This window comes from Halichoerus grypus, chromosome 4 (genome assembly GCF_964656455.1).
Source record: "Halichoerus grypus chromosome 4, mHalGry1.hap1.1, whole genome shotgun sequence".
Taxonomy (NCBI): Eukaryota; Metazoa; Chordata; class Mammalia; order Carnivora; family Phocidae; genus Halichoerus; species Halichoerus grypus.
The window spans coordinates 167,125,280-167,153,024 of record NC_135715.1 but is presented as its reverse complement, the minus strand read 5'-3'; the positions used below and the strand labels follow the sequence as shown (position 1 = coordinate 167,153,024).

The 27,745-nt window shown below is 38.9% G+C and overlaps 1 protein-coding gene and 1 long non-coding RNA gene across 2 annotated transcripts in view; one reads left to right on the top strand and one right to left on the bottom strand.

Moving 5' to 3' along the window:
• LOC144381521 (uncharacterized) overlaps positions 1-20,305 on the top strand; it is a 50,555-nt gene extending 30,250 nt beyond the window's left edge. The window contains exons 2-3 of the long non-coding RNA XR_013446788.1: positions 14,378-14,506; positions 20,180-20,305. This is a non-coding gene — a long non-coding RNA (uncharacterized LOC144381521). The remainder of the gene's footprint in view (positions 1-14,377; positions 14,507-20,179) is intronic.
• Positions 12,654-15,060, bottom strand: LOC118539894 (gamma-crystallin F-like). Its single transcript, XM_078069995.1, has 3 exons — positions 15,052-15,060; positions 14,718-14,960; positions 12,654-12,926 (listed from the first exon to the last, which is right to left on the bottom strand). Exons 1-3 carry the CDS (start codon positions 15,058-15,060, stop codon positions 12,654-12,656), a joined length of 525 nt encoding a protein of 174 aa, XP_077926121.1.
• Positions 20,306-27,745: the final 7,440 nt, after the last annotated feature.

The window sequence follows — 27,745 nt, the reverse complement described above, 5'->3', positions numbered from 1 at the left end:
CTAATAAATATTTATGTTTAGCCACATCTTACCTCTCTGCCACATGGTAGAGATTTGGGATTGGGAAGGGGATGCATATAGCTTCCTTTAATTCCAATCAACAGAGGCCAGAAATATTTACTTGACATGGTTGATCAGCCAAATTGTGAAGTGAGCATACAATGAAGACACAGCCAATTGAAACAACATATGAGCAAATGTAATTTGAAGTTCAGCCTTTTCTCCTGAAACCTTTGGGACTGCCCCTTCTATTGGTTACCTGTCGTTGGTCACAGCACGAAAGTCCAACAAACACAGAACAACCTCTAAGCTTCTCTTAGGTTGATTTTAATAAAAGCCAAAACGTGGTCCCAAATGTGAGTTCTCATTCCTAGAAATGTAATTCAGTTTTGTGAAGAGGAATAAGGAAGACAAAGATGCGGGTGTGGGAAAGGTGGGATTTTTAGGTGCCGACAGTATGAAAGCAAGGGAGTAAAAACTCACTGCCACGAACACAAAGACCAGCACCTTCCACTGGGACGTTTGTGAGTCCCTATGCCATAGAGGAAATTCGTCTAGATACCAGAAAGACCAAAAGTCTAAAACATAGCTCAGAGCCTTTAAGGGAAGATAAGATAATAAAAATGTTAACAGGAACAAGAAAAATAAGAAGTTAACGGTATGGAACACCAATCAGAGAAAACTTGTAGGCAACCGTTTGAGTGTCTGTGCTCCTTTCAATCAGAGAGCTTTCCATTTCACCTGCGGAACAGAGATGACGTTAAAAAATTCATTTGATTTGAGCTATTAAAAAGGACAGAGCCAACTGAAATAAGAGTTTAAATGGATCGCCAAAAAGACCTCTTCAACCTTCAGTCCCTCCTACTCTGTTTTAGAACACTCTGTTCTTTCTGGGCTCTTATTTTCCACCAGTATTCCTTCTGCCCAGTAATATACTGAGCACCAAATATAATTTAAAAATCAGTGAGTGAGAGGTCAGGGAAAAAATGGACTCTCAACCAACAGATTGTGTCTTCTCCCTAGAAATCACTCTTGCAAGGAAGAACAAGAAAGAGACTCTTTAAAAATCACAATTTGAGGTGAGAAATGATTCCATTTAACTTTGGCTTGAGCTAGCTCTGACTTGTTTGTATTGTATTTTCTAAAGGTCCGGGATCAAAATCCATACATTTTTATTTTAATAAAATAAAATAAATAGGTAATTTAATTTTAATTGTTAAATAAACTAAAATAATGAATAAAGTAGAAGTCACATCCCAATGACTGTATTTCCTTGCTGTTTAATACAATTTCATTTTCTGGGCTTTAGTATTTGGAACCAGCAATTTGAAGGGCTGTGTTGCTAAGAGACCAAGTCCTAGATTGAAATCAGAAAACCAGGCCTCTGTTGGCACATCTGTTACTGATTGCATAGAACTTTGTGGAAATCACTTAGACATTCTGCACATCTTTTAGTTCAGAAAAATTATCTTTTTATCAGCTTCCCTGATAAGGTATCAAATACAAAATTTTATGGTAGAGCAGGAAACTTGGGAAAGTTAGTAGTAAGAAGAGAAAAAAATTTGGTTTAAAAATTCTAAGACTGTTTTGTCTGTGACATTGTGAGCCAGACACCCTGAGGCCTTCCTCTATGTTTTTGTTTAACTGCTTTATTAAGGTATAATTCACATACCACCCAATCATTCACCCTATCCCTAGGCAACTACCAATTTACTTTTAGTCTTTATAGATACGTCTATTCTGGAAATTTTCTATTAATGGGGTCATATAATATACAATCCCCTGTGACGGGCTTCTTTGCTTAGCATAATGCTTTCAAGGCTTGTCCATGTTATAGCATGCACTTCACTTTTATTATTGAATTCTATTCCAGCGTATGAATATATCACATTCTGTCTATCCATTGATCAGTTGATGGACATTGGGGTTGTCTCCATCTTAGGCTATTATGAATAACACTGTTATAAATGTTTGCACGTGTGCATATGAAATATGCTTTCATTTCTCTTCGGTAAATATCTAGCATTTAACTATAAGAGGAACTGCCAGGCTATTTTCCAGAGCATCTGTACCATTTATGTTCCAATTTCTCCATATCCTCTCCAACTCTTATTGTCTGTCTTTTTTATTAGAGCCACCTTAGTGAGTATGAAGTGTTATCACATGGGGGTTTTGGTTTGCATTTCCCTGATGGCTAACAGTGTGGAATATCTTTTTATATCTTCTTTAGAGAAATATCTATTCAGATCTTTTTGCCCATTTTTAATTCAGTTATTTGTCTCGTTATTTTTGAGTAGTACTAGCTACTCTGTGTTTTTCCAAGTTGACAAGTCCTGTAACTCCTGGCACAGTTGGTTTTATTTGATGAAGAAAAGCATCCCCTTGCTCTCAGCAAGCCACCTTCTTCAGACTATACATTTTCCAGCACGAAGTCCCTCCATCTATAAACAAGGGTCCCCATGGTAAATTTAAGCTGGGGGTTCAGTCTAAGCAAAAATTAACATCTAGAGATGAATGAACTGACTTTATAGTGTCAGAAAATAAAAGCTATGCAGCCCATTACAGTTCCCTTATTTGCAGTAGAAGCGAGAGCACTTGGAGATAATTACTTCACTGCCCCAATATGTTTTAGATCTACTCAACTAAAGGGCATTTCGTGTGCTTGAAATAGGATCCGGTTTGTTTTAGATGTAAATGCCTCTTTCCCTGTATATTTTAATCTCTAAGGCATCTCAGTTCCTTTCAGAAACAGACATGACAAATCTTTGAAGTAAAAATACGGAGGGAAATGAAAAATGTACTTAACGTTCTTTATCGATTAAAGAAAAAGTCACTTTTGTTCCCTTATGGAAAGTGAGCACTATCCCTGAGAATGAAGTCTAAATCTACCTGTGGTGTGTTAAATCATCAAGGTCCAACTGTCTCCACCAACAAAGAAGAAGCCATAAAGTCTTTCAGAATGTGAGAAGGTAAAGAGTAGAAAAAGCTTTCGAATTACTGAAAGTGAGATGCAATAAATTCTATCATTCAGAGTGACCTGGGGCAGCATCTCTTCCCCAGTACCTGCCGGGGCCTTTGTTATATGGAAGTATCACACAGTATGCATTCCTTCCCTCTCCCATAAGTAAGGCCAGGCAAGAATTCAGATGAGATACAGATTGTTTTTTCAGATCAACATCCCTCCTGCCCCCTTCAACAATCATGGATTTAACACTATCTCTTCCAATTCCCACTTTCATCCCCAAGGTATTTTTGATTAAGTATCAGTTTAGCAGGTTATCCTCCATCTCTCCCACCCAGAAATATTTGCATTCTCAGTGAATATTCTGAATGAGGAAAAAGCTTTTATAACTAAAGGAATGTGTTCTCATGGTAGACTAGTATTCTTCTAGGAAAATTTTGGTTGACCAGTTGAACATTTTTCTATTTTTTCTGAAGATGGTAGCAGGTGATTTTTTATGGTCCCTCTCTAATTAGAGGTAAAAATATTCTGCATTTGTTTGCATGCATGGGTTTTTTCATAACCTCGCTTCATTGATTTGATCAAAAACTGCATTGCCAGTTTAATCACTCACTTAATTCATCCTGCTAAATCATTGGTGCTGATAAATAAGCTGGTTCCACACTTAATAGGGAATTTGCTGTCATGGACGATTGTCAAAAGAATATGTCAAATGCTATAGCAGGGTTTCAAAAAAAGAATGATTCCAAAAATATTTCTGAGCAATAAAAATGTAAATACCCTCTCAGCAGGACTACTTTGAAAACTCCAGCACTAATATTAGTGTTTAACTATTTGTTTAAAGTATGAGTCATGTTATAATCCAAATAAAAGTTTTGTAGGCATCAACTTTTGTTATTTTCCTAATGTAGAACATGGGCTGTTTGTGGCTGGCCTGAGACAAGTGAAAACACATCACAGCAGTTTTGATCAAAACGATCTCTTATTTTCTACAGCTTGTCTCCTGGCCTTTTGGAAAACAAAGTGGGCAGCTAACCAATCTGCTATTCTCTATGAGTAAATTGCGTAAAGAAAGGAACTCTAGGACAGGTTCTCCACTGACTATAAAGTTTAAAAAGGAGAGGATATGTTGCCTTCACATTGGTTTAATTTCCTGGTTGAAGATTTATTATTATTTCTTTAATGAATGGGCTTCTGGACTTTTTGAAACCTGAAAAGGTGTTTTTGAAAAATAATTACAGTCATAGAATGTAGATCACAGGGACAAAAAAATGAAAACTCAACTAGAAATATAGCCAAACTAGTATTTTTTAGAAGCTTAACTCTCATGTAAGATGCTTTCAGTTACAAGGAACAGAAAATTCAGTCTAAAATGGCTTAAGGAGGGCACATGTTGTGATGAGCACTGGGTGTTATACGTAACTAATGAATCACTGAACACTACATCAAACACTAATGATGTACTATACAGTGGCTAACTGAACATAAAATAAATAAACAAATAAATAAACAAACAAAAAATAAAGTTATTAATAACCGTTAAAGGAAAAAAAATGAAATGGCATAAGGAGAAAGGATATTCACTGGTTTAATGTAGACACTAGAGCTGTGTCCATTCTCATTCTGATCCACTGAAAAATCAAAAGAAAGTCCAGTTCCCCCAAATTTTCAATTTGCAGATCTGAAGCTCTTCAACCCTGATGGGACAGAGCTGGTCATGTGCCCAAATCTAAGTCACCTAGTGTGGAGTTTGGAAAAATGTAGTTGGACTAAATTCAGAAGGGCCTTCTCAGGAGCTCCAGGTAATGTTAGTTCTCTCCTGCTTCAGTTACAATTCTTTAAGCTACTTGTAATAAAAACTCCATCTCAAATTAGCTGAAACTATATATAAACATATTTAGTATTTCACATAAGAAGAAGTTCATAGAGAGGACAATTTCCAAGCATGGTTAAAATGGATTCTGGCTTCTTTGCAATTTCCTTGGCTCTGCCTTCTTCAGTGAATTGGCTTTATTAAAATGCGGTAGTTTCTGGACTTTTCACATACTGCAAACCTACCCATGATATTTCAAAATGGCTACAATAGCAACTCGAATAACCCAGCAGGACAAAGAGAAAGCTTTAACTTCAAAGATGAAACAACAGGCTTTTCCTTAGTATGGTTGAGCCAGTTTAGGTCATATGTCAACTCTCATCCGATATCAGTCATCAGGAGAATGCCTTAAACTCTTCTGCTTAAAGCTGAGGTCCTTAATTGGATAGGCAAGCAGGATTAACACAATTGGTTTAGAATTGGTAGCCACTTTGTGGCTGGGGATGGGATTGCCTTCCCTGAGAATGACACAGCACATTGAGAAGGCTGAACACTTGAACACAATTTGAATTTTGTAAGAAAGAGGAAGAATAGGTGGTAGATATTTAGCCAACAGTGGTCAGTACACACCTACACCCCACTGTCAGGAAATTCAGGGAAGAGAGGGTGATTGACAGGGAATGCGAAGACAAATCATCCCTGTGACAAGGCTGTTTTCTTCTTTTAACATTTGACTGATAATGTGAATAAAAACTTACCTGGGTAAAACATGGTAACTCAGAAGTACCATTCTAGAAATAATTAGATTTCAATTTCAAGAAATATTCAAAGGAAACCACTTACCTGATTTCAATTTTGAACATGGATCTCGCAGAAGCAATACTGGGATGCATCATCCATGGGGGAAAGGAGAGATGAAAATGGAAATAGGAGTTACATAAATTAATTACATGCGCATTATGGTCCTTAAAGTTAGTAACGATATTATCATTTGAATTACTATTTCTTTATTATAATCATTATCATCAGTTTCGTTCCTGTTCCTAAGATATCAAAACCTTGTTCTCATAAGTGACCATCTTTCCCCTTTTGGAACACTGTGATAAAATGAGGATAAATAAATGAATCAGATGAAAGAAGGGGCAGACCCTTGGCCACTTAGACCTCTCCACTACCCTCATCTTGTCACTTCTTTTCCTTGATTCTGATGATTCCTGAGAAGGGACACTGGGACAGAATTTGAGAATTCTGAGGACGTTGAGTGTTTTCTTTTTGAATACCAAAAAACTCTGAGTAAATCTCCAGTTTCGCTGCATTCAGTCAACACTGATGCCCCTTCTAGATGAGCATTCTTTTATCCAGTTTATTTTCTGGTTCTTAAAAGAGAAACTTCCACTTCCCACGAGCACTTGTTCCCTAACACAACACACTGACTGGACATACCGCAGTCTCCCCTTACCCATGGTCTCAGTTACCTGAGGTCAACCAAGGTTTGGAAATGGATGATCTGACAGGATGTCAGAAGGTTAATAGTAGCCTAATGCCACGTCACATACCTATGTCATTCACCTCGCTTCATATCACCACATAGGTGTTTTATCATCTTACATCATCACAAGAAAGGTAAATACAGTACAATAAGATTTTGGAAGAAAGATCACATTCTTATAACTTTTATTACAATATATTTTTATAATCATTTTATTGTATCATTTGTTAATGTTTTAATCTCTTCTGTGCCTAATTTCTAAATTAAACTTTATCATAGATGTGTATGTATAGGAAGAAACATAGTATATATAGGGTTTAGTACTATCCACTTCCAGGCATCCACTGGGGGTCTTGGAGTGCAGTCCCTGCAGATAAAGGGGAACTACTATAATAGACCCTGAAGCAAAGAGGACAAAACAACCAAGAAGTTCATTTCTCAAATCAGAGCAGATTTCAGTTCAGAAGTTCACCATCCTGTCCCTGGGTCCCTTCTTTTCTCCACTGATCAGCTTCTTTTCTGACAAAGGAAGAACAGGATTAGAATAAGGGAAACTATAAATGGATGATAAACCCTGACTTCCTATGAATACTTTATAGACTGACATAATTTACTTAAGGAGTTAACAGAGGAAGGCATTGAGTATAATCTTATCAATATGTAATAGAGACACTGGAATTCAGAGAACCAAGACTTTCTGTTCTAAGTTCTTGTTCTATTATTTTGTTATTTAGTGATGGCTATTTATTGGATAAAACCAGTTCAATGGTGGAAAAATTAGATTGGTCTACTTGTAAATCCACTATAGTCAAATATTAGTCTCAAATATAGTCCCTTTAAATTAAAGAAAAGAAAGAAAATCAAACTAGCACTTATTACATTCCAGATACTATGCTAGGTAGTGTTTTTATTTTTCTTCATATCCCCATTTGACTGAAATCCATGATTTTCCTAATGTCTTCAACAGAGCAAAGTATTCTGCCATGAATTACCAGGTAAACAGAGCCATCAATTTTGGTGAAGAAAGGAGAAGACAAGCACAGTTATTAAACACCCAGTCTGCACTTGGCACTGTGCAAGGCAAATACATACAATATTTCACTCTCCCTATTTAACAGACAAAAAAAAAATCAAGACCCTCACACATTTGAGAGTATGCTGAAAGCCGCACATCTGCACCTGGAGGAACAAGAAGCCAAAGCCAGTTGCTCGGACGCCCATCCTCACGTCTCTGTGCCACACAACAATTGCACTAATGGGCACCAGGCTAACACAGAGGTGTTCTTACCGGAGTGAAGCTGTTAGTAATAAGGAATACCAGTTTTTCAAAAATACGAGGCGCATAGGCACAATTAAAGACAAGAACAGGGGAAAGGCATACCTTTCTATGTAAATTAAGGAAGGTGCGATATCCCGTCCCCCACTAGTGCGTGTTCCCAGGGTGCTGTGCCTGGAGCCCAAGGGTTTCTGGGAAAGTAGTTTCCAAAATGTTCCACTGCCTTCATTTTCACAAAGTAGATATGTAAACTACAAAATAGTAAACAAACTCTGAATCCTGCAGACACATGTCCTTTCTCTGCATTCTCTTTTTTCCCTGCTTTAATTTGACGCTCTGTTTGATTTGGCTAGCATCTGGCATAAATGTGTGAGTGAACATAACCAGTAGGTATGTATCACAAACAGTCCTCTTTTGTGAAATGCACACTACTTCTAAGGTCGAGCTATTATCAATGTATATTTATTGTGAATCAAAGATTTCAGTTTTTCTCTTTCCATTTATTTTTTTTTAATTTAATTTAATTTTATTATGTTATGTTAATCACCATACATTACATCATTAGTTTTTGATGTAGTGTTCCATGATTCATTGTTTGCGTATAACACCCAGTGCTCCATGCAGTACGTGCCCTCCTTAATACCCATCACCGGGCTAACCCATCCCCCCACCCCCTGCCCTCTGAAATCTCTTTCCATTTAATTAGTAAGTATGACACTGAGCTCCTCTACTGGCTAGAGTAAAGGTTGTTCATGAAACTAATCAGTACATGTAACTCTTACTAAAGTTTGCCTTTCCATGGCTGTAAACAGTTTATCACCTCATTATTCAGAGGCTTTTGTCAAAGTTCTAGTTTCCTCCCCTGTGGAGAATTCCTTCAGTCAATCAGCCTGACAGCGTCTTTCTTTATGACTACAAATGCAGCAGGGTAAAAATAATTGCATGTCAGAACAAAAGGAAACTTTCCATTGCCCTCATCTTGTCAAAAAAAGTACTTGAACTGAATTTTGAAAACCAGCACATGATTTAAAAAGTGTCCCTTTTTGATATGCCTTTTTCTTTGCCTTTGATCTATTAAATTTGTTCAAAAAGAACAGCATACAATATTCAGGTTTTCAGCTGGTTATGTTAATGAATAGTTCGTGGATTTCCTAAATTCTCTAGGTTTTATTTTTCAAATTTTCCCTTCAAGATGAATTTTCAAATTCTATAAATAGCTACTCTCAGCCAGCTATTTGCCAAGCATTCTCAAATATTTCTGCAAATAGCAGAAAAAATTTTTTCTTATAAATAATCCAGTGCAGCCATGATTGAATGAAGATGAATTTTAAATTAAAGCAACAATAAAACTAAAAAAAAACTCAAAGAACTGACAAAAGTTGTTTTAAAGCATGAAAGTTTGTGATATAATCCTTAGTTTAACAAATCTTCAAACGGTTAAGCAAAATAGTACTGGCAATCTTGATTTCCAATTGGTTTCTTTTAATTCATTTTCTTAAATAATCTGTTTTTCCTCAATTTACTAGGAGTTTCCCTAATCTGGGATCCCTCATCTCTCCCACACTCTCCTTGGATATGCCAGATAATTCTGCAGGTTCGACCATCATCTCTGTGAAGAGATTTCCCAAGTCTATAGCACTGGGTATATTCATCAATGGCTTTTCAACACCACTCTGTTCAGGTGATCAACTCCCCCCCCCCCTTGACTCTGAGGATATCCCCTCATTTTATGTTCACTGCAAGACAAAAGTTTGATGTGAATACGTAGCGCAAGATAATTTTCTTCTCCTCATATGTATCTTACAAAAGCAAAAAGGTGAATAAAAAATGCAAACTCTATTTTCTGCAACACTAGAAGGGAGATGACATTTGAGAACATAAAATTATACCTCCGTGGTGCTGAGAGCAGCAGGCTTTTTGTCGATGCTTTCCGGGGAGAAGAACGGCTGAGGCTGAGAGAGCAGGAAGGTAGAGAATGTGGCACGAATTCACTTCCTGTGACTAATGGGCTCAACTGGAAGTGACAATTCTATTTCCTTGCATCAAATGGAGCTGCGGGGCCAGGAGAAGGACAGGATGGAGCTGAAACGGAAGGCCCACAGAGAAAAGATACCTGACGTGTCTTCTATCACCATCTTGTCAGGATGCAAACTGCAGGCTGGACAAGGCCGTGTAAGAAATTGCGCTGAGGTAGGAGCTCAGCTTCTGGCCTATCTGCCTATAACTTTTAGTTAATGGAAAGTTTTGCTTTTAACTTGGAGAATATGGTTCTGTTTGGTCTCTGTGGATAATGAATTAAACACATGAGAAATCAGCCATAGTAAAGGGACGTCCCAGAGCCACCAGACTGTGGTGGGATTTAAAAGGCTGACTTCCAAAGATCATCCTTCATGAAAACCTGTCTCTTTTTGCCTGAAGCCTTCTTTTTAGGGTAGATTGTGTCTGCGCAGAGGTGGCCAAGGAGCAGCCCTTAGGTTCAGCTGGATCACATTTCCCATGTGTTTTAAACCTGTTAAGTCATAATGCCTTTAAGTGGGACATGTATTTTCCAGTTGATTGCAAATGCCACCAGCCCCTGTTACCATGTTCCAACAGCTCCTCACATTTCCCTTACCTTCCCGGCCACCCAGGACATTTAGATTTACCCCCCCTCCCTCCCTTAGGTCGAGGTACTGTCTGCAGAAGAGAATGTCCAATGCGTCACTGTCTGATCCTATCTGCAGAAACTACTGGGTCACATATACTTTCTCCTTTTATGAATGTATTCGCTCAGCATCACTGGGCCTGCTTTGAGCCAGGCACACTCTGCTAGATCCTTCAGGAGATACCGATGTGTTTGAGACATTCTCCCTAGCTCTACAAGTTTAGAATCTAGTGGGGGAGGCAAATGTGTCGGCTTCCAGAATGAAACTGCTACAATTGAAGGGCTGGTCACCGAACAGGGAGAGGGAGTAGAGAGGGAACTTGGCCTGTGGAATGGAGGATCATTCGTATTTGTTGTCAGAACTTCAACTCAGTGTAGTTAGTGGAAGAGCCATGTGATGAGATGAGGCTGGGACCCATTCCCCCACTGCCTCAGTCCGTGAGAGGTGACAGTGATAACTTCATTGAGTGTCTCCTCATGAGAGAATGGACGTTTGATGACTATATAAAACTTAAACGTGTTCTCTGCCGTCTGTTCATTTTCAGGTTTTCTATCACTCAGTTTCAGGCTGAGCTGTATCTGTTTTTGTTTTGGTTTTGGTTTTAAGATTTTATTTATTTTTTTGACAGAGAGAGACACAGCGAGAGAGGGAACACAAGCAGGGGGAGTGGGAGAGGGAAAAGCGGGCTTCCTGCTCCGATGTGGGGCTCCATCCCAGGACCCTGGGATCATGATCTCAGTGGAAGGCAGATACTTAACCAACTGAGCCACCCAGGTGCCCCACGAGCTGTATCTGAATACAAATTACAGCTCATCTTTCCAGCCTCGGTGTCTGCTCAATAGACAGGCAATGAGAAGCACAAATGTAATCTTAAATTTTCTAGTAGCCACATTAAAACGGTTAAAAGAAACAGATAAAATTAACTTAATAATAGATCAAGCTATTATCATTTCAGCATTGAATGCACATGAAAAATGATGAGATCTTTCGAATTCTACTTTTTACAGTAAGTCTTTGACATCTGGTGTGTATTTTACACTTAGGACACAGCTTTGTTTTGGACGAGCCTCGTTTCAAGTGTTCCGTGATCTTGTGCCCCAGTGACTGCTGTCTTGGTCAGCACGGACCTAAATGTCCTTAGAGCTTCTCCATATACCTTGGAGCATGCATGGGTGTTACGGGAAATAAAATGTTAGACATAAATAATCTGACTACATTATTCCTCTAATGTTTGAGGTTTGGGAAACAACATATTTCCTAGCTGAACATATTCTCTTTCTTTTTTTTTTTCAAATAGAAAATCGCTTGCAGTGGTTCTTTCATAATTGTGGCTGTTCAGCTGCCCAAGACCCTATTTCAGTAAGATGTTGCCATTTTCACCATAAGGCAAACCCCTAAGCTGGGAAGAAAACTGATTTTCTCATAAATAGTTGAAATTGAGAAGCCTAGTATTTTCACTTAAAATCTTGTGGTGTAATAGAATACCTATGTAGATTTCATTTGAGGAACTTCATCTGCCTGCAAAGAAATTTTGCACTCAATTAGACAAATAGTCCTCGTAAGTTTCTTTTTTTTTTCTTTTTTATTTCCATGATTATTATCAAAAGCTGATTCATGAACTAGATGTAAAAAGATTGATCCAAGTTAGGAGATAACATCAGCCTGGCCAATGACAGGTTTATGAACTTTGAGTGATTGCGTTTTATTTTCCTGATCATGTACCACCTGCCTTTATTTTTGTCACTCTGTGCTCATTCTTATCAGTGCACACACTACCTGAGTGCTCTGTACCTTCTGTAAGTAGAAAAATGTTTGGAAGAGTCCTTTGGGCTGTTTACTAAGGTGACACATGGTTCTTATATTAATGCTCTGGATACATAAATAATAAATCTATTAGCCAGTCACATATTTTTAGACCTAAGGCGTGTCAGACACAGTTATCTTAACAAACTTATCTATCTCCCTCAGAGGCAACTTCACTTAGCCGTCCTACTTAATGCAGTCTCCAAAAGGGACGTCTACTAAGAAAGAGTACCAAGAAGGTGACCAGATGTTTCTCCAGCAAGCTTACAGAACAGCTTCCTAGAAACCACTGTAGGCAAAGCTAAACTATGTCAGTGACTTTAAAATAAAAACTCATGTAATCCACATCACAACCTTATGAGATGAAGGGCATATTATAACCCCGAGTTTTACAAGTTGGGAAACTGAGGCACAGAAATGCTAAGGAACTTGCCCCATCACCTATCGCTGGTAAGGATTTGGACCAGGCATTCAGGCTCCAGAGGCTGTGCTCTTAACTGCTACCCCATACCACCCTTTCCACCGATATGTGTAAGCAAACCCACATCATTCCCAGCTTGCTTTCTGCTGAGCCTAAAAGGAAAACAGGACCACGTAATTGCATCAAACACACAGGAAATACTTTATTAGCTCCCAGATGGAGAATAGGGTAGAGTAAAAATATTTCAATAGTAATCCATGGCTCTTCTCAATGAGCCCACTCGGGCACTCGTGGCCCCCCAGTCGTGGTAGCGCCGGTAGTCCCCCGGCCTCAGCAGGTACTGCCGCCCCCGGTAGTTGGGCAGCTCGTAGAGGATCCAGCTGCCCTCCAGCACGTGGAAGGAGTGGATCTCAGTGAAGTGGAAGCGGTCATGAAGCGAGGAGCAGTCCTCCGTGATCTCTACCATCTGGCCTCTGTAGTCCTCTAGCTCATAGATCCTGATCCTGTGCGAGCTGGTCTGTGGGTTTGGCAATCAGCAGATGAGGAAAAGTCAGAAAACCTAGCCCTTCACAACCAGCCACACACCCCACAGGGGGATTGGGCATCTCTTCATCTTTTCTATATCAAAAGTGACCAAATTAAAGGAGACTACCAATACCAGGGCTGCTGTGTACAGTTGGATAGGTTGTATACTGCAAAACTCAAAAAAAAAAAAAAAAAAAAAACCCAAAACCACCATTCACATAGACCATGATATGGATGAATATGTGAATGGTGCTCCCTAGGGTTTTTTGGGAGGGCACAACCTTATGCAGCATACACACTGGATCCATTTACTACCATTCTTAAGTAACAATTTGCATACAATTGTTTTGCTCTATCCTTCATGGACTTTTGGTGGTCCGGGGTTCTCCTTGGATGATATAAAAATAATTACATATTAAAATAAAAAGACAAACATATCGCTAGCAAAAGGCGTTATTTTGAATCTTGAGAGCGTTAGAAGAGGCGAGGGAGAAAGGAAGTCAGATTGCTTTCCGGAAAGCGAGGCACAGAGGCTCTGGGGCGGTTCCTTAGTCTCTTCTGCTTTAAGCCCTGCTACTCTAACATCCTGGAAAGCAAGAGCCATCACAGAGATGAGGTCTCTGTTCTCAGCTCTAACGTATGCGCAAAACAGTTTTAGGTCATTAATAAAAAGGGAAGCTCAAGATCATGAAGGAGGCCTGCGCAGGACCAAGGGAGTATACAACCTTTAGAAAAATGGAAAGTTAGGCTGTTTGTCCTGAGCAAATCCTGCCTGTCTTTCCTTGAGCGCTTGCTCTTCTTTGATCTGCCTTCCCAGAGGGTGCCGAGTGTCTCAATGTCTTCCTGCTCCCACCACTGAGCGCTCTTTAGAAGTTCTCACAAGCAGTCGTCCTGCAGTGTGAAAGACTGCTAATAAGGTATCTCCCACGGTTGGGAAAGGACCCACATGTACATCATTTAATTTGGCCTTCACAGCAGCCCGGAGCACGTGGAGCAACCATTCTAGCCTTTTCTTCTTTTACGAGAAGCTAATGACTGGAGCTTTAAGTCTGTAATTAGAAAAGTCCGGACGGGGAAGGAGAAGCCCGAATTCTCAGGCTCCTCGTGTTCGTCTGGGTCCATCAAGGCATTACACCCCCTGAGGGGGTTTCACACCTCGCAGAAGTGGTATATTTTCCAGGGGACTGTGTCATAGATTAGAGAATCCCCAACTGTGGGATTTCAGGCTGCTGGGGCTTGATTTGGGGAACAGTGGGTTCTGCAGAAGCTGCCAGAATCACCTTGCTGGTTACTTGTTCTGACTGAACAAAAACCGGAACTTGATGTTCATCATCATAATAGTTAATATTCAGGGGAAGTGGTAGCTCGCCTTGTGCTAGGTACCCTCCTTTCATCCTTATTCCAACCCTATGAATTAGCTACTTTTATTGCCCCATTTTACAGATGAAGAGAGAGAGAAACAGCCCAAGGAACTAGCCCCAGGCCACCTGATGAACCGGTATCAACACGCTGCTCATTCCTCACCTGGGCCGTGGACCCCGGGAATTACTGCATTTCTTTTCCCCGGTAGAGGTGAGTTGAATTTTAGCAAAGCAAAATAAACTTTTAAATTAAAAGCATTGCACCACATTCTCAGTGTTAGAAAACCCTAGAGATATTCACAAAGGAAAGGAGAACATAGTTAGAGCCTGCAACAGAAGGCGGCCACCCCGTAGTCTGAATGCCACATCTGGAGCGCCGGGGTGGCGGGAGGGCCCAGCAGGAGCCGGGGAGCCAGACTCACGTGGGGGATGAGGCGGCAGGAGCGGACCGAGTCGCTGAGGCCCAGCCACTGCTGGTAGTCGGGGTAGTCCCCACGCCGCAGGAAGTACTGGCTGCCCGCGTAGTTGGGCTGCTCATACAGCATCCAGCAGCCGCTGTCCACGCGGATGGAGTTGCAGCGGCTGAAGTAGGGCTGCAGGTTCGGGTGGTCACTGCTGCACTCGTAGCAGCGGCCCTGGAAGCCGCGGTCCTCGTAGAAGGTGATCTGCAAGGCAAGGGAGGGAAAGGCTCAGAGGCCTGGCCCCCAGCCCCGGCGTGCGGGGCCCCCTCCCGGCCTGCGGCTGCGCTGGGCTCACCTTCCCCATGGCTGGTGGATGGAGGTCAGTGATGGGCCGCCCTGGCGCGCGCGACTATATAGCAGGAGGGTTGCTGCGTTGGCAGGAACAGCACAAAAGGGGCCCGCGGGGTGAGGAGGGGATTTTCTCTCTCTTTTTCTACATAATGACTGCGGGGGTGGGGTGGGGGACTTATTGTATGTTTTTTCTTAGACTCGCCAGTGTTTTCGAATTGATGACCCGCGTTAAAACTGTCACTTGGTGCCTCTGGGGCCTTTAAATGAAGCCTATTTAGGAATTTGGAACTGAGCAAAAGCCCTTAACTGAGTTAATAATTGCAATGAAATATTTTAGTTTCTTTTTAAAGTTCAAGACGATCTCCTTTTGAGTAACAGAGCCGGGTAGTGACTGAGTCTGAGGTCAGAATGGACCCCAGCATGAGACGTTTCCATTTGAGAGCATTTTCTTGGTGTGAGAATCTGGAGCATGGGGAAGAACCTGCCTTCTCCGTAGTACGTTTAAAGCAAGATGGGATTTGCCTGTAAGAGGAAGGACCTCTCCATGACCCTACGGGCTGACAAGTGGGTACCGCAGAAACTGTTAACACTTGAGGAAGGGTGATGGGGCGTTGGCCCTTGAGGAAGCCGGGTTTAGGCACCGGCTTCCACTCTGCTCCCTGGAGACGGGGCTGGACCAGGGTCCTCTCCAGGGCCTCAGCTGGGGTGCCTCTCACTGCACAGGCGTGGAGACCCACTTTTGAAATTCATGAGGTGATTCACTGGTGGTTGCCACCCACAGGGTAACTTTCTACTTAACTAATAACTTTGGGTAACTTTCTACTTAACTAATAACTTTGTTAAGTGCTAAGCTTATTTGTTTGGATCTAGCTGCTAGTTAATGTGCAAATGTAACAAAATTTTAAACCCTACAATCTTATGAAGCCTCTGCCTTCTCTACCTTTCCCCTCCCTGGGCAAGCCCTGCTTGCTTGGCTGTTAAGGCTCTGACTCCAGAGGCTGGAGTCTTCTTTCCTCTCCAGCAAGATCAACCCACCCTCCCCCAGCAGCTCCTGGTGCCCTATTCTCTTTAAAGCAGGCTTTCCAACCTCAGCACTATTTGACATTTTAGACCAAAACGCTCTCTGCTGTGGGTAGCTGTCCTGTACATTGTAGGTAGGATATTTAGCAACATCCCTGTGTGTTACCCACTGGATGCCAGGAGCACTCCCCTCCCTCCCTCCCCACGTTATGACAACTGAAAATGTCTTCAGATATTGCCAAACATCCCTGTGGGGGACAACCCCACCCTCCCTCATTGAAAAGTCCTGGTCTAAAAGTGCTAGCCACGTGCCTAACCTTCTCACCATTGGCTACCCCACTGCATGAACAGGATGGTTGGTAGGCTGTCAGGAACTGTAGGAATTCCTCAGAGATGCTCTGGGCTCACTCAGACAGCAAGTAGAAGGGAAAGGCGGAGTGCCCCTGATCTTCTTTCCCCACTTCAACCAGAGCATTTCACTTGTATCTGTTTTATATAAACCTTATTTGAAAACAGAGGCTTTTTACTAGGTAATAATAATAAAAATAAATAAATATTTGAAAACCATTGGTTTTAGGTATTATGACACAATGCCCTTTAAAGTGCAAATACCTTGGGGCACCTGGGTGGCTCAGTCAGTTTAGTGGCTGCCTTCTGTTCAGGTCATGATCCCAGAGTCCTGGGATCAGGCCCTGTACCGGGCTCCCCACTCAGCGGGGAGCCTGCTTCTCCCTCTCTTTCTGCCCCTCCCCCAGCTTGTGTGCTCTCTCACTCTCTCTCTCCCTCTCTCTCCAATAAATTAATAAAATTTAAAAAATAAATAAATAAAATGCAAATACCTTACCTACTAACCACAGTACATAATAAAATTGACATCCTTTTATGTATCAGTGTAAATGGATTTCCCAGGATGGCTAGCTAATTCCTTGTGAAAAGATCTTGAGAGAATGAAACATAGGCCTGATAGATTTTGTTGTGATAAAGTCTGGAAACATTGGATCATGGCACCATGCCAAAGAGAGCAGGAATGAGGTGGATACCACATGGAAAGTTCTGGACAACCAGAGATTAGCTTATGAACAGTGGGCCCAGGAAATGGGGTTTGAAAAGCTGGCAAAGAGAATGTGCTAAAACTGGGCTGGGACAAATTCACAGTCTGGTCCAGAAGCTGATTTCAGTTTGGGGCTCTGGTTTGAAGGTTTTTAAATGGTCCTTTATGCTCATTATTTGAAGATGAAATTAGGGATTTATTGGTTTGTTTATTTTTCTTAACTCGTTGAGGATTAAGTCAGTTATTCGTATGCTTTTTAAATTTCAACTTTACCCTCTATCTTCTGACATGCAAAGCTTAGAGCTGAGTAGATTCCTTTTTAACTAAAACTTTCCAGGAGACTGAAAATGAATAGCATCAATTTATATATTAGTTAGGAAATCAGGTGAAAGACTTTATTACTGTATGATCAGAAAAAGACAAGTAGTGTGGAGACACTGGGCACAAACCTTAGCAAGAATATAATGTTTCATCCCACCTGCCCCCAAAGTTGGCACTTGAGTTTTATCTCCAGTCTTTTTGGGAAAGAAACAAAACACGAAAATCAGTCCACTACAAAACAATGCAGAGTAAAATGGGAATTAAGCGCTGTAAAATAAAGCATGCAGTACTAAGTACAGCAAGAGAATATGAAAAACTTGAATGACCAGGCTCTTTTTCTAAAGGCTTACAGCATGTTTTCCCAAAAAGATGTGGTGAACTTTCTTCCAACTGACTGCTTTATTATTTGAGCCTTTTGATCAGTGTTTATGTTCCCAAAACAAGCATCAAATAATGAATTTCCTAGTAATTGTATTCTTTCCTGAAGTATTTTTAAGGCCTCCTGAGGATTAAATATTAGAGCCAACAAATTATATTTCTACTGTAAATCATAGGCTATACAATGAAATTCTGTAATTGACTTTGTTTCCGTAAGAGGCAGCGGCAGTCCCCCAACACTGATCACAGAGAAGTACCAAGGTTCTCAAACGAGCTATGCCGAGAAATACCAAGTACTATTAGCCTGAACAGTAATCAGTTGAGGCAGGAGTGACTCTCACAGATATCATTTATCAAGATCTTACAAACCATCTGCAATTTAATATAGCTATTTGCTTTTAGTAAATTTGTAGCATTCATGCTAATAGCAGAACATAATTTAAAGACAATTCACCCTTGATCAGTTTGTGATAGCAGATGTGAAACACAGACTATACAAAACTTGGGTAAAAAAATCCACCAGCATGCTGAAAGAGATGCTAAAAATAAAGTAAAATTTCCAATTTCAAGTCAGGAAGAAAAAGAAGAAGAGGTACATTGCATCCAATGGATTTAAAGATATTTGAATTCTAAATACATCTGTGATTATATATTATATATATAAATACTGAAAAAAATTCTGACCCCATAATGCCTGAGGAGAAAATAGTTACAACTAAAGATGTAAGATTATTTTTCCTATTTTGAAGTTGCAAAACTATTTTTTTTTTTTTTTGCCAATGGATTGAAATGTAATACATTTTAAATATCTGATTTCAAGTAATTCAATAAAACCGAGAGAAAAGAAATTTAAAAAATACTCAGGGAGCAAGATTGCTGAATATTTTTTATTGGAAAAAAATTTAGCCATTACCTTTCTTTACCAAGGAGTCACTAACTGTTAAGCCAGGAACAATAGCACACTTCTGACTAAAAAAAAAAAAAAAATTAAGGCCTAAGCAAAATAAAAACATACGCCAATGAATATTACAAAAAAGTCATGATTCTTATCTTGCCTTCCATTTTTTTGTGCTGTTGTCATTCATGTCTAAGAAACATCAGCCCTTTGACAGAATATAAATAAGAAAATCAAATAATACTGTAGCCCAGAAGAAATCTTTGTCAATTGTTTTCTTTTTCCTCGAAGAGCTTTTTGTATGTCAACATTAAATGAGTATTATGTAAATCAAGCCTCAATAAAATAGTCTGCATATTTTTTCTGAGAAGGAAAGTGAAAAAAATACTTATATAGTTGGCCTAGATATCTAAAAAATAGCAGAGGTTTTTTTTTTTATTTGTTTGTTTACAATAGGAAAACTCAAAATATATTGGCTGCTAGAACAGAAACTTCATACAGCATTCTAAAATTAAGCAATGCTGGCTGCTAAAACCCCAAAACAGAACACATTCTTCTTCTTACTCAATGACACTATATTTGAAAACATATAGGTTGTGATGTATACTAATATAATGTATAATTAAAATACATTCCGTATATAATTAGAGCTATGGTAGTAAGTAACTCGCAAAATCTCTCTGGTTTCCTTTTTCTACAAAATGAGGGTGCTCAGTTTAGAGATTCCAGAGACTTTAGAGGTCATCTGTAACACGTAAAATTCTATTCATCACTAAACAAGGAGAGATAAGTATCAGCAAGTGCAAAATAGCAAGACTGGTTTTACAATTCTTTTTTATTTTAAACTGAAAATTAGGATACCAAACAAAAGATAGGCTAGACTTGCTGTTGTTTTCTCAGATTATTATTTAGTTTAGCAGATAAATTAACTGTTCATTCATATGCAAATGACCTTAACAGGGAACTATTGATCCTTAGAGAAATTTATTTCAAAGACTACTATCATCTTAATGTCGAGACAATTAACTCACCTTAAGAACATAAAAAGAACATAAAGCAGCAGCTAAAATAATTGAATATTTCTTTCCACAGTCCCACTCTAGTTAATACCTAATTTCTAAAATCTGTCTTAAACATTGTCTTCTTCCTATTATTTTTAAATCATTTCCATCAGGACAAGGTACACCTCAACTCTCTAAACTGGAATTAAATCGCCATCATTACAAAACTTTCTCAACAGAGAAGTTAAACTTTATTCTTTTACTATTATGATTCAGAAAGAAAAGTTTACTCTTACTCAATGTTTATACGATTCTTTGCCCAGTACCATTCTAAGTGACTGGAATATATCACTGCACAAAATATGCAGAGATCCTCACCTTCTCGAATTTTATTATAGCCAATGGAGTTAGATTCTGAAAGTAGACAAAATAACTAAATTATTTTTTTAAATTTCTTTTCAAGTAGGTTCCATGCCAAATGTGGAGCCCAACATAGGGCTGGAACTCACAACCCTGAGATCAAGACCTGAGCTGAGATCAAGACTTGGACACTTAACCGACTGAGCCGCCCAGGTGCCCCACTTAAATGTGATGTGTTATGTGAAAGCTGGTTTTCCACACTGGATGGCAGGATCATGAACGAATATTGTCCCTCTGGGAGCTCCTATAACCATTGAACCTGCTTTTTTCTATAGTTGATTCAGCATTATGAAATATTTTTATGCCACTCTGTTGTCTTTTTACCTCCCTAGATTCTGGTAAAAAAGCTACTATCATTCCTATGTTTATTCCTCAGGATAAAATGTGTCTCTTTTCTCTGATAGCATTTAAAATTTTCCTTTATTTTTTGGTTTCAGCAATTCAATTACTTTATGCCTTGGAGTGGTTTTACTTTTGTTTATTCTGCTTCAGGGTCATTGATCTTCTTGGATCTGTACATTAATAGTTTTCATTAAATTGAAAGTTATAAGTCGCAATTTTTTCTAATATTTTTTATACCTATCACCTTTTGGGATCCCAAGAAAACACTTATTAGACTGCTTGATATTGTCCCCCAAATTACTCAGGCTCTATTTTTTTCAATCTTATGCCTCCTTGCACTTTATTTTAGCATACTTTATATTGCCATATCTTTGAGTTCATTGATCTTTTCTTCTAAAGTATCTAATATACTATTGGTCCCATCCAACGCACTTTTCATTTCAGATACAATGTGTTATATCTCTAGAGGTTCCCTTGAGCCTTTTTTATAACTTACATTTTTCTACTCTTTATGTTCATTTTTCTCTACCATCTTTAACTTATAGGACACATTCATAATAGCTCTTTTTTAAGTATCTGTGTCTGCAATTCCATCAGTGCTATTATTTCTGGGTCTGTGTCCATTTACTGGCTTTTATTATAATTATAAATCATATTTTCCTGCTTCATAACATGCCTAAAAATTCTTGATTGGATGCCAGACATTGAGAATTTTATATTTTGGTGATGGTTTGTGTGTGTGTGTGTGTGTGTGTTCATTTGTTTTGTTTTTTTACATTCCTTTAAATAATCCTGCTCTTTGTAGTCATGTTGCATGAGTCAGGTCAGTTAGAACCTTTAAAGGAACACTTAAAGGATTACTTTTAAGCTTTCTGAAGACTGTACCTCTGCTGTATGTTATGCCCTTTTTTTTGCTCTGTCTGATGGGAACAGGAACTGTAATTCTTCCTGTGTGATATTGGAAATCCTGTTGGCCCTTAGTTACAAAGTGCCTACATAGAAATTTGAATTCGTGTAGGGCTTAGCACAAACTGAATATTAAGGTGCATTATGTGCAGGATCTCACTGATTCTGACAAAACTTTTTTTTTTCCATTTTATAGATAAGACTAAAGCATTGTTGTATTATATTAGTTCATATAGTTGTTCTAAGGATTTGATGTGAAAATAATCTAGTAAATTGCCTAACTCCTAGGTACTCCAAAGCTTCTCCTATTGTCATTGATTATCCAAGTTAATGGCCGTGCAGCCAATTTAGAGAAGTGTCTTCCTTGATTTGAGTAAATATCCAAATAGAGACTTCATCACCTGAAGAGCATCAGGCAAGAGCAGGGGGAGTCTCCCATTGTCAGTGGAGCTTATTACACTAAGCACATTTATCCACCCAGCAGACCCAGTATTCTAGAATATGATTTTCATTTTTACGATGAACTGTTGCAAGTGAAATTGAGAATTTTCTGGTCAGGGACGTCGGAAGTTCCTCTAGTGCCTCACCCTCTTGCGCTTTTGGAAGTGTGCATGTACCTTAGCTTAGGGAGATGATTTTCCCTTTTTAAACTCTTGTGAAGAATTCTCAAGTTCCTTTGGTAAAACATTTGATACCTTATAATAGTTTAGGTCAGGGAACACCTCCTTGAGAGTCAAACTTATTTTTTCCATGTTCAGTAGAAAGAGACCATATTGATATGTGCCATTTCAGAATTAGAAAGGACTTTGGAAGTTATTTGGATGAAAGTTCTTATTTTGCAGATGAGGTCCAGAGAATTTGTATCAGAATCCCGACCAGATGTCCAGACGACCAGATGTTGGTTTTCTTTAGTTTTAGTTCAATGCCCTTTCTGATATGTTATTCTGTCTCCTTATAGCTAAACAGAGCCCCAAAATCTAAATGGAGATGCTGTTTATGGATATTGATGTAAGTTACCATGAAATAGGTGTTCAGAACATCATTCTTCTTCATTTATTAAAACTAAACAACTTCCTGAATATTAGAATACAAGGTTTTACTAATTGCTTTTTTTTTTTAAAGATTTTATTTATTTATTTGAGAGAGAGAATGAGATAGAGAGAGCATGAGAGGGGGGAGGGTCAGAGGGAGAAGCAGACTCCCTGCTGAGCAGGGAGCCCGATGTGGGACTCGATCCCAGGACTCTAGGATCATGACCTGAGATGAAGGCAGTCGCTTAACCAACTGAGCCACCCAGGCGCCCTACTAATTGCTTTTTAAGGAAAAAGAGGTGTCAGTCCAGTAAACTACTGATGTATTTTTGTAATAGCAATTGTTAGAGTAGAGAGTATGAGTTGCTGTGGTTGAAATGAAGAAATCCTGACAGATATAGAAAGAGGATAGCTAAATCTTCCTTACAGTGCCATACAATTGTACATACACATTTCTTAAGAATGACCTCAGGCCTGAAATTTATGGAAATCACTACTCCCACATCATGATATCAGCACACAAATGCTTTTTAACACTTGTATTCTATATTTTGAATGGTGATAATAGAGTGGATTTGAAATACAAAAAAACAAAAACAAAAAAACCTACTGATGTATCTTCCCCCAGTTTATCTCCATTCATAGTAGGAAAGGTGGCACATTGGTATGTCTTCTGTGTAACTTTCAAAAAGTTTCTAGAATACTCACTGTTACCACTCAACAGTGTTACAATGTCAAAAAGAAAAAAAAAAATGCTGGAGAAATGAACCCGCCAGGCACAGGTCCACATACATTTAAGAAAATGAATAAAATGTTTTCTCAAAGGAAAAGAATAGCTTGTCAGTGTTTCAATTAAGTCAGTCCATTAATGTCATAAATGTTCTCTTCCACACAAGAAACCAAATGAAAGAAGCTTTGTAATTATCAAAGGAATAAGAAGTTCTGGGGGCTCCATATTATTATCTATATTTCTGGTCCAGAAAATAATTACTCTGTCTTCAGTGGGTGCCCGAGTACAAAAAAGCTAATAATAGGAAGAAAATAAATACAGCTGTAATTATTGAGTGTTCCTCAGAACAGGTGAAAGCCTCTACCAGGGGCAGATCTTGTGTTTTAAACAGTCTGTTTTGGACAGACAGTTCTAGGATTTTAAGTGTCACCATATGGCCATTGAGTACCTCAGTTTCATTAACTATAAAATAGATACGGTAATATGATATCAAAAATTATTGACAAAATAGAATGCAGATAGGATACATTTGAACACAAGTAATACCTGACTCACACTGGAATAAATAATGACATTTATCTTTACATAAATGTAAGGCACTCTAGAAAAGTATTTCCCTTAGGGAAATACAATATTTGATTAGCATTAGCCTAGGTTCTGGGGTATGGGGGAAAGAAATTACTATGGAACTGGATGAGATGAGAATTATCTTTTCCTTAGTCATATCAGTGTTATTGGAGAGGGGTGGATTATCTAAATCCCATCATTACTCTGTTAAGAAAGAGCAAGTTTGAATAGCTGCTGGTTTATGTCCATTACAAGTGTGGCTATGCCGTTAAAATAATGAGAGTTAATAACATTCACGGATATTTTGTAAAACATTGGCAAATTTAATTTGAATCTTCCTTGAGCCGTTCCTTGTAGATAGTTCAATTAACATACTAAAAAAATAATATCCTTTAAATCCTTTAAATGTCAACCTCCCACACAATGACACTTATTGTTCCATTATCTTTCTCTCAATATTAATTAATTAATTTCTATCTTATTTGTTCTGCTGAAAATATTGGACAGATCATAACCTATATTTATTAAATTAAAAATAAAAAAGTAGGATTCATGATTTTTGCTTTTGCTCAAAGTTGTTTCTCTTTGTCAAGCTTAACTGAAAATCTAGTAAGAATAAGGTAAAATGAAGTTACCTGAAAGACACAGGGACAAACTACTGTGAAGGTAAGCTTTCAGATCACCTACAGTTATGCAAATAATTTATGATTATTTGTTATATTAGATATATAGTATACTATATTATTATCTTATAGCATTATATATTTCTATTTATAATTTCTGATTATTATAGGGTAGGGGACTAATGAAATCAATTAGAACATACTTTTGTTTTCCTTGAAAAACTGCCAGAAAATATTACCCATGGAAGTTTGGAAAATTACATTTGCAACCTCTGGAAAGCACGTATAAAGCAGCTGAAGAAACGAATTCTGTTTTTTAAACTTAACTTACATTAAACAGGTCAGACTTCTGTTTTCCTGACTCTCCTAAAAATGGTGACCTTACGGAGCATGTGGGCAGCCTAGAAGCAAAGCAGTAGGGACAGGAAGGTATTAGTGAGCAGCCTAGTACTTAGATTGTATAAGTCACTCAGGGAAGAGTCCAAATTCAGACCTGCTTTTGTAAATAACGTTTTACAGATAAGTTTCTGTGACTGAAGTTTTGCAGTCTACCCATTAGCTATTCCCACATTAGTGCTTATCCCTTTTATTCCTTCCCCACCAACCAAGGTTCAGATGCTTTTATTCCTAAACCAAAAGCAGAAGATATACCCCGCTATACCCTTCAAGCATGACTTCTCTCTTTTGTCAGTGAGGGCTCTGGGAAAATGTAGACTTAACTCAGAAACACAGCATAATCATAAGATAAGAAGGTAAAGAAGAATCAATAAATTATCTTGAATGAATACATTTTCTAACTTTTCCTGCCTGATACTGTTTTTTTTTTTTTTTCCAAAATTCTCGTTTTGAACTCAGTTTGCCATATGATACTACCTGAATTTCAACATTTCCCCACATTTTTCAGTGTAACAAATAAAAAAAGAGAGCAAATAAAACCTTCCACCACAGGGCGCCTGGGTGGCTCAATCAGTTAAGTGTGGGACTCTTGGTTTAGGCTCAGGTTATGATACATTTGGGGGATTGAGCTCTGCTTGGGTCCCTGCTCAGCATGGAATCTGCTTTGGATTCTTTCTCCCTCTCCCTTCCCCTCTGTCCTCCCAGCTTGCACTCATTCTCTTCTCTCTAAAATAAAAAAAGTCTTTAAGAACAAAACAAAACAAAAAAACCCACAAAAAACCCACAAACAAAAAACCTTCCACTGCCATGCCTTAGCCAAACTAGGAAAGAAAGCATATTACCTACTTTAAATTACCTCTAAGCAGTGAATCAAAATCCAAATCCCCAGATTTCACACCTGCACAGAAAGTCGTCAGAAATGTTCAGTGTGTTTGGAAAAGAGGAGTCAAGTGTGGAAAGCCTGGGGGTGGGCAGCAGTGATTATACACAGGTACAATCAACCCTCCAAACCAGCAAGTGCAACCCTGGGAGAGAAAGTGCTAAGAGAAGGCTGGGCATGTCAGAGCCCTGAGCAACAAGAAGGACGTGGAAATGCACAGGCTATGTTGCTTGAAGTGGTGCCCTTGCTTCTGGGATAGAAGAAGTACACTTTGACAAGGAAAGAGGAGGAGGCCTAGCAGAGGTGGTCGTGAAGGAGAAGTACGTGAGATGGGAAAATTAAGGATCCTGCAGAAATGGAAGACAATCACCCCACCACACACACACACACACACACACACAGACACACTTCATAACAACAACAACAAAAAAGCACCCAGAAGACATTGCTCTGAACAAGAAGCTTAGTTAGCCTCAAAAAACTGAATCAGCTCTCTCTGTTGCTGTTCTGGGCTAGTTGGGAGGGATGGGGGTACAAAATGAGCAGGAAATACAGACAACATTCATACAAAATATATAATAAGAAGATAGATGATGATAATCAAGACATTTATTTCAGCAGATAACAATATTGCAACAACAAACACCTATGAAGAAAACTGAATATATCTCTTAAATGAAAATTAGAGATAGACAAGAAATTGAAGATATAAGAATAAATAAAAATATTTTTAAACTTGGAACATTAATGAACCAAATTTTCATTTTCTTTCTGTTAATAGTGATACTCAGTTTCTAAAAGTTGGGGAACAGAGCTATAAATCTTATGTTAAGTATCTCCAGGAAGGAAACATTTAGCAGCTGTGTCCTCCTTCATTAATCCCCTCAGTGAAGCCAACTTTCCTCTTTTACGTAATAGTCAAGGATGGGTCATTGCCCATGAAGTTGTTTTAGATGCTAGCACATCCAGGACTGAGCTGGAATTTCTGCCCAGGAATGAAAGAGGCAATGGAAAAATCTTCTGTGCTGAGCTTGGCATGATTCTTCAGCAAAAATTGATTGGTCCAAATTGACTAAAGAGCCATCAGGCTAGTGAAGCCATAGTTGAAGGGATTAGAAATGTCTAGCACATAGCAAAAGACAGTAAAGCAGGAACATCATAGCTGTGTTGAAATATAAGGGATATCATTGTTATGTATGAGTCCACGTGCAGAACTGACAATATGACTGAAGAACAGGAAGAGTGATTTCAGCTCAAAGTAGGAGAACTTCTAACAAGTCAGGCTGCCCCGAGCTGGCATGGCATACTTTATGAGGGAGTACTCTTCTGGGAGAGACAAATGAACATGCTATGTTTCAACAGTCAGCATGAAGAGATAGATAGGATTTATGTCTGACAAATGGCTGGACTATGTAGCTTTTAAGAACTCTTAACACCTTGAGATGCTAGGATTTCCAAGAATGGTTAATTAACCCAAGAAAATATGTGAACTGCTCTGTCCTGGTTCCAGAGAAAGGAGAAAATTAGTCTGTATTCCTCAAGGTATCTAAATCCAAGCTTGTAATGAACAACTGGAGCCAACTAAAGGAGCTAAGGCAACTCTATTGTGTACAGAGTTTTTAGTAATTCATTTCTCAGGTTACATTCCCTGTCAGTAGAACACTCTGAGAATTGTGAAGTGGAAGAGAAGGTTGGAGGTTCTGGAGAGACAGTAAAGAAAGCCATGACTCCACTTCTGCCCACTGGGGAGCACAATGTCATGATTCCAGGGCCAAAACTTTGGAAAGATTTTGGTCTCCCTCAATGAACAGTTCCCATCTCATGCTCCCCATCTTTATATGTGAAGTTCAAATACAATTTCATTCCTCCAAATCCCATAAACATACATATGTGCTAAAAATTCAGAGGTTCGTTTAAAAAATACTTCTAACTACAGAACTCTGGATAACTTTATCAAAGTTGAATTGTTCTTTGTGTGTGTGTGTGTGTGTGTGTGTGTGTGTGTGTCTTTCTTCTTAGCGACTTCCCAAAGCACCACATGATTCCTTAAGGTTTTGTGGGAGAAAGGATATGTACTAATTATTTAAAATAATTTTAAAAAATAATTCTGTGTATCAGTCTACTTTTCCTGTCGTAT

Bases quoted from the DNA above. Each gene is read 5' to 3' on its own strand.
- LOC118539894 (XM_078069995.1), bottom strand. The intron at 12,927-14,717 runs GTGAGTCTGGCT...CCAAACCCACAG, and splicing joins CCTGCCGCCTCATCCCCCAC to ACCAGCTCGCACAGGATCAG.